General features: G+C 35.4%; 1 protein-coding gene across 1 annotated transcript in view; it reads right to left on the bottom strand.

Moving 5' to 3' along the window:
* The window catches only part of NCOA1 (nuclear receptor coactivator 1), a 224,037-nt gene that overhangs the window by 45,839 nt on the left and 161,134 nt on the right, over window positions 1–17,064 (bottom strand). Inside the window, exons 13-14 of the mRNA XM_011972701.1 lie at window positions 16,338–16,518; window positions 924–1,041 (exon numbers count right to left, since the gene is read on the bottom strand). Of these exons, the coding sequence (XP_011828091.1) occupies window positions 924–1,041; window positions 16,338–16,518 (299 nt within the window). The remainder of the gene's footprint in view (window positions 1–923; window positions 1,042–16,337; window positions 16,519–17,064) is intronic.

Below are 17,064 nucleotides of genomic sequence, written 5' to 3' on the forward strand. Positions count from 1 at the left end.
GCCACCTCGCCCGGCTAGTTTTTTGTATTTTTTAGTAGAAACGGGGTTTCACCGTGTTAGCCAGGATGGTCTCGATCTCCTGCCCTCGTGATCCGCCCGTCTTGGCCTCCCAAAGTGCTGGGATTACAGGCTTGAGCCACCGCGCCCGGCCAAGAAATTCAGTTCTAATCAAGATGTGACATTGAGTAGATGGAAAAAGTATACTTTCCTTTCTTATAACTTCTTGCACCAAATGAAGAGAAATGCTGGACAAATATAACTAAAAGTTCAAGGGCAACATAATTATCATACTGAGGCCAATTCATCCATAGGTCCCAGACACATCATGGTAATCAATTAAAGTTATACATGAAATATAAAACAATAGCTACATATTACATCAATCTCTTGGTGATTACAATATATACTAGCCTTGTGGTCATGCAGTTAATAAATCTATTTAATTCAGTGTCTTTCCCTTGCCCCACTACCCTCGCTTTTTTTTTCCCCCCGAGACTGAGTTTCAGTCTTGTTGCCCAGGCTGGAGTGCAATGGCGCGATCTTGGTTCACTGCAACCTCCACCTCCCGGGTTCAAGCAATTCTCCTGCCTCAGCCTCCTTAGTAGCTAGGATGACAGCCGCGCACCACCACGCCTGGCAAATTTTTTGTATATTTAGCAGAGACAGGGTTTCACAATTGTGGCCAGGCTGATCTCAAACTCCTGACCTCAGGAGATCCACCTGCCTCCACCTCCCAAAGTGTTAGGATTTACAGGCCAGAGCCACTGCACTGGCCCAATTTTTTTTTTTTTTTAAAATAAGTATTTACATCTATTAATATCTCACAAAATACCACTGTAGACTGAAATCTAGTTTGGAAAAAATAGTTCTCTGTTTAGAAGTTGGTATCTGATATCTTATAAAATACAAAATGTATTACTTACTCTTCTGATTTATTCTGATTTATAGCTGTCACTGTATTATTTGTCCATGGAATCTGATCGCCTGTTCCTGGTTGTCCAAATTGGTTATCAATTGCTTCCAATTCCAGCTCAGGTAATCCTGATTGAAGAAGAAAAGGTAAGAAGTCATTATCTTAGTGGAGGATAAAATGATAGTATTTTCAAAAATAATATATTGGAGAGTGAGATTTCCCCTTTAAAATATGACTTCAATGATACAAAGGTCATTTATTCAGCAATTTAAACTATCTAGTATGACCATATAATAAAAAGTAAATGAGAAAGTGAAAAAAGATTTCTGAATCAAGGAAAATCTGATATTAAAGTTTGCACATAGGTTAATGTTATCCAGAATCACTCAGGACTTCGTCAGAAATTATTTATTTTAAAGATAAATTTAACAGTTTTGGTTATCTGCTTTTCAGTCACATCGTAACAGAATATGCTTTAAGTAACACAGTGTCATCACCATGAAATGAGAGTGGTGAGCAAAAGATAAAATACATTCTATCAGGGGCAGGAACAGAAACTAGAATCTGAGGCCATGTAGCAAATGAACACAGCTCTACAGTTGCTAATCTTAGAATACAGCTGTACAGTAACAGTATAAGAACTGAGACTTATAATGATGGCTCAAATGAAAAAAGAAGTCGAATTATGTTTTGTAGTTGAAGAAAACAGTATATGCATTTTAGAAAGTTTTTCTGTAAGGCTTTTTTGGAAAGCTTTATGGTCATCTCTGTACTATTTATACTAGAAAAAAATTTATAAATAACCTAAATTCCAGAAATTGAGGGACTGATGAATGAATTATGGCATAGATACTGACAATGTGCTGTTAAATGAAAAAAGAAAACATATTCCAAAACATTATTTTCAAGATGACTCTGTTTTTATAAATTATTTCATATATATTAATATAAAAAAATTCTGGGAGGGTACACACAGATATACACACACACACACACTTTAGATCCACTTTAGGTAGTCAGATTAAAGGCTACTTTTCTTTCTATGATGGTTATTACAAATAACCATCCAATGGTTGGTATTACAACCAACCAATGGTGAGAAATAAAAGTTAAATAAACACATTTACTTTTAAATGTATATAATTACAGCTTTCGATTAACCTAAAATGAATATATATTAATTGATCATTGTTATGGGCTGAATTGTACCTCCCGCCAAATTAATATGCTGAAGTCCTAACCCCTGGTATCTCAGAATGTGACTATATTTGGAGACAGGGCCTTTAAAAAGGTAACTAAGTCAAAATGGGTCTTTACAGTGGGCCCTAATCCAGTAAGACTAGTGTCTTTCCAAGAGGAGGAGATTAGGAGAAAGATAATACAGACAGAGGGATACTCTGACCCAGAGAGAAGAGGGCCATCTCCCAGCCAAGAAAAGATGCCTCAGAAGAAATCAAAAATACTTTAGGCTTCCAGAATTGTGAGAAAATAAATTTCTGTTGTTTACGCCACCTAGTCAGTGGTATTTTGTTATAGTAGCCCAAACAGAATCTTTTTTAAAAAACTAAAATAGCCTTGGAGTTTGTTTTAAGGGAAAGCTTATTGAGGTAGAATCCCTCATTCGAATGAATGAAGAATAAGTAGATTTAAGGATGCCTCCCAAAATGTACTTAATGATAGTTACCGAACATTATTAACTACATAATTCATGCAAGGCTCACTTTTAAGTGAAGTATAGTCAATATTTAGTATAAGAGAGAAATAAAAGTTATATAAACACATTTACTTTTAAATGTATATAATTACAGCTTTCGATTAACCTCATCTCTATCATGACAAATGATAGAGAAATCAAATTCTGTAGGATTCTGAAAAACACAACAAACAGAAACAACCAAACTAAAACAACAACAAAAATGGGAAATAATCACTTACTTTCTGTCATTATTTAAATCAGAAGGTTGGTCAAAGATTATCTAAAACTGTCCCATTGCTCTGCCTACATGTTAATTCCTTAATCTTACTTCAATAAATCTAATCTTAATTATTATAACCAAAATTAATTAATTTAAAAGTCTAAGAAAATTTACATGGCTGTCCAGTGTCTACTATCAAGTTTTACAAGATAGTTTATTTGACTCAATAATAGGACACAGTATCTAATTTTACTAGTCTTGAAAAAAATGTTAAGAAAATAAGTTGGATAAAATACTTTCAAAATAAGACTCACATACTGAGTTTGGTGACTAAGCAAACAAAAATAAACAAAAAAATCTCCATACTAATAAAATTTTGATTCAATAAAAAGTTTTATTTGGATAGACTGTATGCTTAGAAGAAGTTGGTTTTTATTCTGAAAGTCATTTCAACCTTTTACGACTTCCTTTAGAAACTGCCTTCTGTAAAAAATGTGGTTTGTTTCACCTATTTCTTCTAGGAAATGCAAGGCTCTCTCTCTTTGTCCAGAGAATAAATGAAATATTTTTGGTCATTTCTGTGATACAAACATGAGTAAGTATACATGTAATACAAGACAATACAGTCATTTCTGCTGGAAACAGGCAGCTGAAGTAGGGGCAGAAAACAAGCCCTAGGGAACGCCTGATCAAGCTATTAACATATCTTTGCAAAGGGCTCGACATCATACTTCCTCCATTTAAAATATAGCTAAAAGGGACACTGAATCCAGCAAACAAAACAAAACAAAAAACAAACAAAAACCCTCATATTAAGAAATAATTTAAAAATTTCTGTCACTTCCAAGATTAGGCTATAGAAAAAAAATTTCTGTACACCAAGTAGAGAGCATTTTCTTAACCATAAGGGTGGCTTTTGCACATTCTACTCTTCTAACAGTTGATTTAGTATCTACTGATTCTGATATTCACAGTTAATTTTTTCAGCTGTTGGTAAGGAAGTTTCTGGCTTAGTTTTGGGTTGCATTTGGCAGTAACTGCACAGTAGTTACAGTGTTTTATTTTTTTCAAAACATGATGTAGACAAAGAACTAATTTTTCTAATATATAAAAAATTCTATAAACCAATAGGATAAAACCAACAAAACAATAGGTAAATAGAGAATATGAACATAAATGAATATATAAAATCATTCAAATATGATCTAATTCACGATAAAAGAAATATAGATTAAAATGACATTGAGATACCTAAAAAAAATAAAACCATCAGATGGGCAAAAATGAGAAAGTACATAATTCAATGTATTGGCAAGGATATACAGAAATGGAAACATTATCAGTTGGGGTGTAAGCTGAAACAATTGCTGGAAAGGACTATTTGGCAATATCTATCTTTTGACCCAGCAATTCTATTCAGAACTTGTATCTCAGATATACTGTCACATGTGGTAAATTATCTCTATATAAGATTATTCATTACAGCTCTGTAATAGCAAAAGATACCTATCAGGCTACTGGTTAAGTAAATTCTGGCACAACTGTAAGAAGTTGTACAGCTATAAAAAAAAGAATAAAGATGCTTTTTATGCACTGATACAGAATGACATCCATAGAACATTAAGTGAAAAAATGACTAAGATACAGAACAGCTAATGTGCATAGTATGACACTATTTGTATTTTAAAAAGGGAAGTCTACGTACGTAATTTTTGAAGGTACAGAAAAAATACTGCTAGAAAGAGATTTTTCAGTATATATTTAAAAATTTTTTTTGAATGCTGAATCATGTGAATATCTTAATCACTAAAAATAAATAAATAAATGAACAAAAACCATGAAATGTAACCTCAAATGATTTTTTTTTTTTTTTTTTTTTGAGACAGGGTCTCACTGTCACCCAGGCTGGAGTGCATTCGGCTCACTGAAACCTCCACCTCCTGGGGCTCAAGTGATCCTCTGGTCTCAGCTCCCCAAGTAGCTGGGACTACAGGCGCATACCACCATGCCTGGCTAATTTTTGTATTTTTTGTAAAGAGGGGGTTTCAACATGTTGCCCAGGCTGAAAAATTGATCTTTTTAAGTACTGAAAATGTTGCATGTGAACATAATGATGTTTATAGTTATATAATATTTTTGATGTACTACAAATTAATAACATTAAAATAAATTATCCCAGAATGTATATGTTCATAGAACACAAAAACAACCGCCTCACATGGTCATTCACTTATTCCAGTGATGTCAATGCTTAAATATTTCTGGAATTCTTCAGGAACTCAACCAGTCCACATGTCCTTCAAGAAACTAAGTTTCCTCATAGGTACACTTATTTTTAGTTTTTGATTAAAAAAAAAAAAAAAGCATTATTCTTTTTAGATCAACATATTTGGTTCCACATAACTCTGGACATTTTCAAAAGTGAAATCTACCCTCAAAGAATAGGGATTTGAAGATAGTTAAAAGGACATAGCAAAGGTTTTGAAGGTACCGCCAAAGACGCATGCTGTACACATTCTGATCAACAATACCCTCATATAAGCTGTCTCCATTGAAAAAGCAGTATTTACCTGGATGTGCTCTGGTAGAATATTTCTAACAAAATTATTTAAATCACTTGGCCACAATGCTTGGAGGGGTGTGTGTATGTGCATACAAATAGCATGTTTTGAAACCAGGTGGATTGAGATTTAAATCCTGGTTATTCTACAAATATTAGTTGTATTACTTTGGGGAAGTTTTTGTCTGTGTGTGTTTATGTGTTTCCCTTTTCTCTGGACCTTTGTTTTCTCATTTGTAAACGAACCCAAGGAGACCTGTGGTTCAATGTGGCAGATTTATCACTTATATTTTATTTTCTCTTCAAAAACATGACTGAAATAACTAAAGAAAGAAAAAAGGGGAACAGAAATCTACAGCTGAAGGAAAGGCAGAAGAAATTTTCATGGCAGCAGACTAAAACAACAAAGGATTTCTGAAAGACAAAACACAAATGGAAACAAACTGATTGTGAAACTTCAACTAAACTAAAACACTTGCAACAGGAGAAAGAGATTTTCCAGAGGGGAATTTTCTCAGAACACCAGAACAACTCCAGGCTCAGTGGTCATTTGAGCAAATAAAGGAACAGGCCATGGGCAATTGCTGGGATAATTATGGATGGCTGAACAGCTGCTGCCAGGCCATTGCTCTGAGTGCAGCTGACTCTGGCACCTGTCCATGGGATTACAATTGTGAGCATATGACTAAAAATGGGAGTTCTGCCCAGGGAATCTCCCAAAGGGGATGCTCGGGCTGCCACAAGGGGTTTCCCCACCTCCAAGGCCTATTCCTCACAACAACTGAGAAGTAGGGCTTCTATAATCAGAATCTACATTCACTGCCAGGGGAAAAGGGCTTCTCACTTTAGCTAAAGAAACACGCTAGCTACCAATATTTTAAAATTCTAGACCTTTTTCAATATATATGGAGAGACAGTCAAAATTTACCAAACTTTCAAGAAAAGTCAACAGTAGGAAGAAAGCAACTTTAATGACGAAAGTAATGTTGAAGAAAAAAGGGTTAGTATAGACAATGAGTGAACCCCAAATCACAATAAATATCATCATACAGATTAAAAAGTCTATTGCATCCATAAAAAGTAATAGACTCCTAAGAAAAATAATGTTTAGAAATCTTAAAATTATAGCTATGATGAAACGATTTCAATAGATGGACTGAAGGGCAGAATGGACATAGCTAAAGATTTAGTTTTGATCTGGAAAGTTGAGCTCAGAGATTCTCTCAGAACACAGTGCAAAATGGCAAAGAAAAATATTAGAAGAAAAGGTAAGTGTCATGGGGGATAGAGCCATTACTTCTAACTGTGTATCTCAGGTGGTGAAGGAGGATGATAAACTATCTTATGCAAGATATTTGAACTTGATACAGTTTAGCTAAGATTGAAGACTAAAGTAAAGAAAGGTGCTTGATTTTCCTGGGCGGGCACAAGCTTAAGATGTGGGCCAATCAATAGTAGACTCTGGTTATAGTAAACAGTAGTGATGGACAATTTAGAGGTAAGAGTGGGGCAGAGAATCAGAAGTGATTCTTTTCTTCTTCTCTTTATATGCTATCATATTTTTGTTCCCATCTTTTTTCTTTCTTTTTCCTTCTGCAATCCTTAATTCTTTTTCCTTTTTCACATCCAACTTGTTTCCCTAGCCTTATGTCCTCTGAACTCTTTTTTCTTTCCTGTCTATATCTACACATTGTAGACTGGTTGTCTCCATCTATTGACCTCTCCATATCTACCTCGGTATCTTCCCCTCTATGTTCTTGGCCTTTGCAAACATATCAGCACAAGGTGAAACAGATTCTGGCCTATTTACATACTTTCACTTATGGAGCTGTACTCAGGAGGGGAAGCCTCAAGGGAGAAAAAGGTTATTTGCCTCAATACAGACTATGAAAGAAAACACCCCACTTTCACAACGTGCAAAGCTAGCAGAAACTTTCTATTTCTATTAATTCTAGTTTTCATCAAGTTAACACACATACATAATTTAATAAGTCAGAACCAAGAGGCCCATAATAAATAATAGCAGTTTCTTGCCTCACTCCTTCCAGTCACTTAGTTACCTCCTTCTCCACAGAGGCAACCATCTGCAACTCTGAAAATTGTTTACTTTGGCATTGCCTATTTGTTTCTAAATATGCATATACTGCTATTTCTTGATGTCTCAATTTTAGATTTACCGACTTTCCCTCATTATAGATGAGGTCTTAGCTCTTCCATATGTACCTCTCTTACTACCATCCTGGTTCCCAATTCCCTAACAGAGATCATAGTTTTTTATAAAATCAAAAGTTAATATTTTGATTCTTATGATTATGCAAATATTGCTCACTGCTAGGTCAAATTGTGCACTTTGTTTGAACCTCCTCTCTTGTGCCCTACTTTTTTCTGGAGTTAATAATTTTCTTATTTTTTCATTTGTCAGTGGTTCTAGTAGAATTTATCAGATGTTTCAACTTTTTGACATAAATCTATCAATAACATTTTCTATAAACTCAAGGAGATCAATTCATTTCTTCCCCGGAGGCCTCCCTTCTAGAGGATTTGTCAGGTCCCCAGTTCAATATGCACTGGTTGTTCCCTAATCTTGTTGATCAGGTGTCATTCCTGGGCTTCCTTTCAGATCCTTTGCTTCCTCTGTCTCTTTTGGTTTTCCCCTGTTTGCTTAAGTACATCCTCCAGGACCTTTGCCAGAAAAGGTGAATATATCAAGCAAATAAAACCTGAGGCCTTTTATATCTGAAAATGCTTTATTCTTTCTTTACAACTACCAGAAATGTGATACCTAATTATTGGCTGGAAATCATTCTACTCTCAGATATTTCTAAACTAAACCTTATTGATGTATAATTTACACACAATAAAATGCACCCATTTTAAGTTCAAATTTTGTACAGTTCAACAAATTTTGAGAAAGGTGTAAACCCAGGACTTTCCACTCAAATCAAGAAAACAGAGTATTTCTATCACCTCTAAAATTTCCTTCATGTTCCTTGGCTATCAATCTTCCCTAACTCAGGCAAACAATGATCAGACCTCTATTACTACAGATTAGTTTTGCCTGAGAGCTTAAAAAAAAAATTCTGACTATATATGGCTTTTTTCACTTAGAATGTTTCCAAGAATAATTCATCCCATGTAATAGTATTATGTTTCCTTCTTTTTCATTGCTGAGCAGTGTTTCATTTTATGAGTACACCATTTTTTGATGGACATTTAGTTTGTTCCGGTGTAGGAGTATTTTTTTTTTTTGGACAGAGTCTCATTGTGTAGTCCAGGCTGGAGTGCAGCGGTGCGATCTCAGCTCACTGCAAGGTTCAAGTGATTTTCGTGCCTCAGCCTCCCTAGAAGCTGTGATTATAGGCGCCTGCCACCACACCCGGCTATTTTTGTATTTTTTTTAGTAGAGATGGAGTTTCACCATGTTGGCCAGACTGGTCTCGAACTCCTGACCTCAAGTGATCTGCCTGCCTCAGCCTCTCAAAATGCTGCGACTACAGGCGTGAGCCACCGTGCCTACCCAGTTTGGGGCTATTTTGAATAAAGCTGTATGGATATTTGTAGTCAAGTATCTTTATGGACATGGACTTTCATTTCTCTTGGTTAAATACCTAAAAGTTGGATTGCTGGGTTACATGGTAAATGCATGATTAACTTTATGAGAAATTGCTGAACGATGTTCCAAATTTGCTACACCATTTTACATTCCATTAGCAATGTAAAAGTTCAAATTTGTTCTACACCCTTGCCATCATTTGGTATTGTTAGTTTTTGGGCATTCTAATGGGTATGCAGTGGTATTGTACTGTAGTTTTAATTTGCATTTCCTTGACATTAAAGATGTTAAGTATCTTGGCAGAGAGCAGTGGGTCATGCCTGTAATCCCAGCACTTTGGGAGGCCAAGGCGAGTGGATCACTTGAGGCCAGAAGTTCTAGACCAGCCTGGCCAACATGGAGAAACCCCATCTCTACTGAAAATACAAAAAAATTATCCAAGCATGGTGGCGCACACCTGTAATCCCAGCTACTCGGGAGGCTGAGGCATGAGAATTGCTTGAACTTGAGAGGCAGAGGTTGCAGTGAGCGGAGATCATGCCACTGCACTCCAGCCTGGGCAACAGAAAGACTTTAAAAAAAAAAAAAAAAAGATACTAACCATTTTTTCACGTGCTGATTTGCCATTTTCCTATCTTCCTTTGTGAAATGTCTTTTAAAATCCTTTGCCCAGTTTTTAGATTGGACAGTTTTTCCTACTACTGCATTAGTGCGGTACATTTGTTAGAACTGATAAGCCAATATTGCCACATTATTATTAACTAAAGTCCACAGTTTACATTAGACTTACATGTACAACTCTTTGTGTTGTACATTCTGTGGATTTTGATATTTTGACAAATACATAATGACAGGATACATGTCATTGCATAGACATGATTTATATATATGTAAGTGTATATGTCTATATATATTTATTTATATACACATAATATGAACACAGGGGATTTTTAGGTATGATATTTATCACATAAAATCCCATGTTCTCTTTATTCATCCTTGCCTTTGGCAACCACTGACAACAAACCCCTGGCAACTGCTGATCTTTTGACTGTCTCCACAGCTTTGCCTTTTCCAAAACACGGTTGGAATTACACAGGATGTAGCCTTTTCAGATTGGCTTCTTCTCAGCAATGTCTTTCCATGGCTTGATAGCTTCCAAGTTTTGGCAACCATGGATAAAGCTGCCATAAACATTCATGTGCAGGTTTTTGTGTGAACATAAGTTTTCAACTCATTTGGGTAAATATCAAGGAGTGCGATTGCTGGATCATATGGTAAGAGTATGTTTAGTTTTGTAAGAAACTGCCAAAATGTCTTCCAAAGTGGCTGTACCATTTTGTATTCTCACCAGCAACGAGAGTTCCTGTTGCTCTACATCCTCGCCAGCATATTGTTGTTTTAATTTGCAATTTTCTAATGACATGCGAGTTGGGCATCATTTCATATGCTTACTTACCATCTGTATATCTTCTTTGGTGAGGTGTCTGTTCAGATCTTTTGCCCATTTTTAAATTGAGTTGCTTGTTTTCTTATTGTTTCATTTTAAGAGTTCTTTGTTTATTTTGGGTATCACTCCTTTATATCAGATATGTGTTTTACAATGTGACTCAGGAGATATTTTCTTTGCTTCTATTTTTTGGAAGAGATTATAGAGAATATAATTTCTTCCTTAAATGTTTGCTAGAATTACAAGTGGGTTTAGCCCAGTGATTTCTGTTTTGAAAGGTTATTGATTATTGATTCATTTTCTTTCAAGGTGGTCTTTAAAGAGTAGAAGATTTAACATTTAATGAAGTCTAATGTATCAATATTTTTTCCTTCACAATTAGCACTTTTTGTGCCCTATGAAAAATGTGTCTATCTCAATGACTTTTTTTTGTTGTTGAAAAGCTTTATAGTTTTATATTTAAGCCTATGATCAACTCAAAATAAGTTCAATTTTTTGTGTATGGGATGAGGAGGGGGTAAAGGTTCATTTTTTTCTACATGTTCAGTTGTTATATCACCATGTATTGAAATGATTATTTTTTGTTTAATTACTTTGGTGTCTTTGTTGAATGTCAATTTGCCATATAAATGTGGGTCTGTTTCTGGACTCTCCATTATTTTGCATTGATCTATATGTCTATTTTTATTCCAAAACCACACCATCTTGATGACTGGTGCTTTATAGAAGTATTAAAATCAAGTAGTAGAAATACTCCCAAGTTTTCTTTTCTTTTTTTTTTAAGTGGTTTTGGTTATTTCAGGACCTTTGCATTCTCATATACATTTTAGAAAAAGCTTGTCAAATTTTACTAAAATGCCTGCTGGGATTCTTTTTTTTTTTTTTTGAGACAGAGTCTCGCTCTGTTGCCCAGGCTGGAGTGCAGTGGTGTGATCTCGGCTCACTGCAATCTCAGCCTCCCAGGTTCACACCATTCTCCTGCCTCAGTCTCCTGAGTAGCTGGGACACCAGGCACCCACCACCACGCCTGGCTAATTTTTTGTATTTTTTTAGTAGAGACGGGGTTTCACCATGTTAGCCAGGATGGTATTGATCTCCTGACCTTGTGATCCACCTGCCTCGGCCTCCCAAAGTGCTGGGATTACAGGTGTGAGCCACCGTGCCCGGCCGCCTGCTGGAATTTTTATTGGGATTACATTAAATTTACATGGGTCGATTTTGGAATAATTGACATCTTGACAAAACTGTGTCTTACAATCCATGAAAATGGTATCCCTCTCCATTTATCTGGCCCCCTCTAATTTCTCTCAGCAAAGTAGTTTTCAGTGTAGAGTACTGCACATGTTATTCCATCTAAAATTTATGTCTTAACATTTTATGTATTTTGTAAATTGCTTTTTCTATATCATTATCCAATTGTATGTGACTGATATATAGAAATACAATTGATTTTTTAAAATACTGAGTACACATATTGTGACTTTGCTAAGTTCATTTAATTCAAGTAGCTTTTCCTCTCACTTCTGTAGGATTTCCTACACACAGGACACTTCTAGAGTATTTTTCTATTAACAAAATGCATTTTTAACTTCAGCCTCTAGCCTCAAATATTATACTATTTCATAGAAAACAGTATTTTCCCATTTATTCTACCCCATCTGTGGTACTATTACTGTCACACATTTTTCTTCTACATATTACATATATAATTCACTGTTATTATTTTTGCTTTAAACAGTTATTTTTCATTTAAATAAACTAACAAATGAGAAAAAATAATTTTCCATTTATTCATACCTTTACTTATCCGGCTCTCTTATTATTTTCTGTAGGTTAGAGTTTCCATCTGGATTCATTTTATTTTAGCTTGAACAATACTGTAATCTGCTGGTGACAAATTTTCTCAGTGTGGTTTGTTTGAAAACATCTTTATTTCACCTGCATTTCTGAATGATACTGGATATAGAAAGGTAGTTGTTTTCTTATCTTTGTTCATCGTATATCATTTTCTATCTTTTTTCATCTCTATCATTTTGAATGATACTAAGTATAGAAAGTTAGTTTTTTTCTTGTTTATCTGACATAATGTGTCATTTTTCTTTGTTTTAAGATTTTTATTTTAGCAATTTGATTATGACACGGCTTGTAGTAGTTTTCTTTGTGTTTATTTTGCTTGGGATTCATTAAACTCTTGGATTTGTAGGTTTATAAATTTCCACAAATTTGTGGCTATTTTTTCAAAAATTTCACCTGCTCCCCATTCTTCCATAATTATGTATTATTTGTACATTATGTGTATATTAGACTGCTTTGTATTGTTCCACAGGTGACTGAGGTCCTTGATAATTTTGTGGTATTTTTTTCTCCTCTAATTTGAATAGTTTCTAATACTATATCATGTTTATTGCTCTTTTTTTTTTTTTTTCCTGCAGTGTCTAATCTACTGGTAGGCCCTCTAACAAACTTTTCATTTTAAATATTGTATTTTTCAGTGCTACCAGCTCTACTTGGCTCTTTTTTTTTGAAGTTTATATCTCTTCCTTCATTATGTTCATGTTTTCCTTTAAGTTCTTCAACATATTTAGAATAGCTATTTTCAAGTCTTTTTCTATTAATTCTAACATCTTTGTCACTTCTGGATCTATTAACTGACTTTGTTTGGGTATAGCAAGTTTCTTGCTACATCATGTGTCTTAATTTTTTTATTATATGTTGGAGACTATGAATATAATGTTGCTGAATGTCTGAATTTTGGTGTCCTCTTTAAAAACTATTGAATACTGTTCTTTCAGACAGTTAATTTACTTGTACATTAGCTTGATCCTTTTGAGCTTTGTTTTTAAGATGTCAAAGCAGGTCTAGAGTAAATCCACTTTAAAGTGAGGCCATTTTCTACTCAATGTCCCAGATGTTCAAGGTGGTCTACCGACTCTTTGGTAGACTGGTCAGGACTTGATTATCTTCCAATCTGTGTGAGTTCTGGTAGTCGTTCAGCTCACTCCTTCCTGATAGCTGTTCTTCCTTCACAAACTGTTCTTTGCCCCACTTGATGGAGTATTGTTGAAAACATGCACAGTGTAGTATTCAGCCAAGGATTTAAAAGAACCCTGATTCAGATTTCTGTTGCTCTTTTTCTACATATCCTTCTCTTCTCAGGTACTTTGTTCAGCAAGTTATAGCTGCCCCAATGTCACTGAACTCCTATCACTATTTCCTGAGTTTAGTAAAATATCCATGCTTATTTTGGGTTCCTCCTACCTTTACTTGGTTTGGTAAACGTCTCCAAGAAAAAAGTTGAGATGACTGTAGAGCTCACCTGACTTGCTTCCTTCTCAGAGAGATCACAGTCTCACACTGCCTATTATCTATTGTCTTACAAGAATTGTTTAATATATTTGCTCTTTTTCCCATTATTTACAGTAGGAGGACTAGACCAGTGCCAATTATTGTTGTCGCAGTTGAAAGTAGAAGTCCTCTTTCTCAAATCATCAATGTCTTCTGGTTCCAACATTACCTTTGAGAAATTCCTGATTCACTGTATGGAATTAACAACTTCTCTCTGAAAGGTTTTAGAATCTTTTCCTTATCTCTCATGTTCCAGAATGATATGATGACAAGCTTTGGTACAAGTATTTTTTTTTTCCATTTGTGTTGGATACTTGTTGAAACATTGTAATCCGGGGAAGCAAGTCCTTTAGTTAGTTGCAGAAAATTCTCTTATATTTTTTGATAAATTTCCCCCTAATTGTTTGTTTAATTCTTTTATTTTTTTAAATTAAATTAAATTTTTAAAATTAATTAATTAATTATTTTTGAGACAGAGTTTTGCTCTTGTTGCCCAGGCTAGAGTGCAATGGCACGATATCGGTTGACTGCAACCTCTGCCTCCTGGGTTCAGGTGATTCTCCTGCCTCAGCCTCCCGAGCAGCTGGGATTACAGGTGCCTGCCACCATGCCCAGCTAATTTCTGTATATTTTTAGTAGAGACAGGGTTTCACCATGTTGGTCAGGCTGGTCTTGAACTCCTGACCTCAGGTGATCCACTTGCCTCAGCCTCCCAAAGTGCGAGGATTACGGGCATGAGCCACCGTGCCCAGCCTGTTTGTATAATTCTTAATCATTATTGGCCCTCTGAGGTGGACCTTGTAATTTCCTTAACTTTTTCTGCCCTACTTCCCATTTGTCTTTCTGGGAGCATCTTTTTGTTCTTTCTGGAAGGTTTTCTAAGCTGTATGATCTTACATTTCTCTCATTAAAAAAAAAAAAAATGTTGGATACCTAATTTCTAAGAGTTTTTTCTGGTTTTTGTCCCTTTTTTTCCCCTTTCCACATTTTCAGGGGTAACACATTTTTATCTTTCTAAGATTTCTAGTAGTTTTTTTCTTTTTTGGTTTATGCATTTATTATGTATTTCCACTGCATACTTTTTCTGTTTATTTCCTTTTTTTCCTTTCAAGTTGCAGAGTTTCCTCCAAGTACTGATGATTCTTGACTGTGTCTGTTCAGTCAAGTCAGTGTCCTAAAACATGGACTGAGAGGGCTGAGTGCTAGGCTTGTCTCTCCTGGTATCCTTCATTGTTGGATGATGAGATAGCAGAATGGCTTTTGTACTTATATACTCACATCCAGACATCTTTCTGCCCATTCAATGTCCCCTGAGAAAATTCTTTCAGTCCACCATATTGGATGGGGAAGGAGATAAGGACCCCCAAACCAATCAATATGCAGACTTTCATTTGATCTCTTTTCAGCCTTGCATCTTACTGTTTCCTCAACTGTGCCTGGTATTCCAGTCTAGAGTCTCACTGCTTCAATTACAAGAAACTTTCAAAATCATTTAATCTATTCTTATATTGCAGATAAAGAGAATTAAGGTTCAAAAAATGCACTTCCTTGAGGTAAGACTGTTAATGACTGGAGAATGTGAGATTTGAATCTAGGCTTCTGACTCTTCCTCTAAAGCTCTGGTCAGCTAAAATACTGCCTCCAAAAATGTCACAGATGATTCAAGATTATTCTCTGCAGCTGTCTGAAATCTTAGCAAACTATCAGTAATTGGGTCATGACAGCTAAAAGTTCCAGTTGGATTGAAATAACTGAAGTCCCACATCTGATACCATCAGAAAAGGGACAGGACTAAGGTTGGAAATCCAGACTAATTTTGAAAGTGAGCTGATTAGTTTCCTTTAGTTTCAAGGTCATACAATGGAATTCTTACCACTGGTTTTTTCAACATCAAAATGTGATGGGTAAAAAAATCTGACAGCCTTATTTTCATAAATTGAATGTATTAAACTATCAAAGTGTCTCTCAACTAGGAAAATGCTAACTTGGGTTAGAACAATAACATATTTTAACACAGCTGTCTCCTAAGCAACTTCATGGAAAACTCATTCTCTGGTATAACATGTATTACTTGAGAAAAGAAATTCCATAATCAGGAATGTTTGGGAAATGTTGGGTAAAAGAAATCTAAACTACTTTCTTTAATACAAGACTTCTCAAAACTGCTACCAGGCATTGAAACATCAATACAAAATGTACGGAATATGTAGCATTTGCCCAGTGTATTTTAGTACCAAATCTTTTATTTGTGCAACTCACAGGATTAGTTTTCAAGGCAGATATCTGGAAACAATCTGACCCAATACTGTATTTCTGAAAGTCCTGTTATGGGGTGTTTTGGGTGAGACAACAAAATTTTTCTCCTTAACATCAACTGCTCACCTTAACATTAATTACAAAAGGGTAGAGGTTATAATTTAAAATATACATGATGCATGAAGTTCACATGCCTAAATATAACTGTTTTATTATTTATAGAGGCATTAATAAAAAGGTATTTCACTCTTAAGCCAAGGATCTGTGTAATACTGGTGAGAGACAAAATGCTAATCCACATTATTACTAAACGTTTAAAATGAGGTGTTGTCCCCAAAACATACTATTTAGCCTGGAAGTGGGTCTGGCAGTGGCGGACTGAAGTGAAGCTGGCAGGATCTCCGATTTGATGGTTACGCTGGTGACTGCACCATCCATTCTGTCTGTCTCACATAAGCCTGGCAACTGTGCTGCCTTCTCCAGCGTGGGCAGTAACTGATCAAACTGGTCAAGGTCAGCTGTAAACTAAGAATGGAAACCAAAGTTAGAGGACATATATTCTATACTTTCACCTGAAACAACGCAGAAAAAAGGCTGCTTCTTTAAACTATGAATTCAGTGTGACTTTGAGAGAAGAAAGAAAGAAGAAATAATTAGAATGATTGGGGCTACTTGGAAATTACACGAGCTAACTATTCCATGGGGGAAAATATTTGGATGCTTCTGATATAGTATTCATATACTGCAGGATATAAATAATATACATATATTTGGCTACTATATCTTGGTATAAAAATCTATGTATAAAAAAAGATTGGACTGGAAAAAAGTGTCAGTAGTACTGTGTTACGATGATGGCATTATTATTGATTTTTTCCTGTCATATTTTTCAAAATTTCATAAAATGACTTACTTTAAACTTATATTGATTCAACTTTTTTTTTTTTGAGATCGAGTCTCGCTCTGTCGCCCAGGCTGGAGTGCAGTGGCTGGATCTCAGCTCACTGCAAGCTCCGCCTCTCGGGTTTACGCCATTCTCCTGCCTCAGCCTCCCGAGTAGCTGGGACTACA

This window comes from Mandrillus leucophaeus, unplaced genomic scaffold (assembly GCF_000951045.1).
Source record: "Mandrillus leucophaeus isolate KB7577 unplaced genomic scaffold, Mleu.le_1.0 Scaffold13, whole genome shotgun sequence".
Lineage (NCBI taxonomy): Eukaryota > Metazoa > Chordata > Mammalia > Primates > Cercopithecidae > Mandrillus > Mandrillus leucophaeus.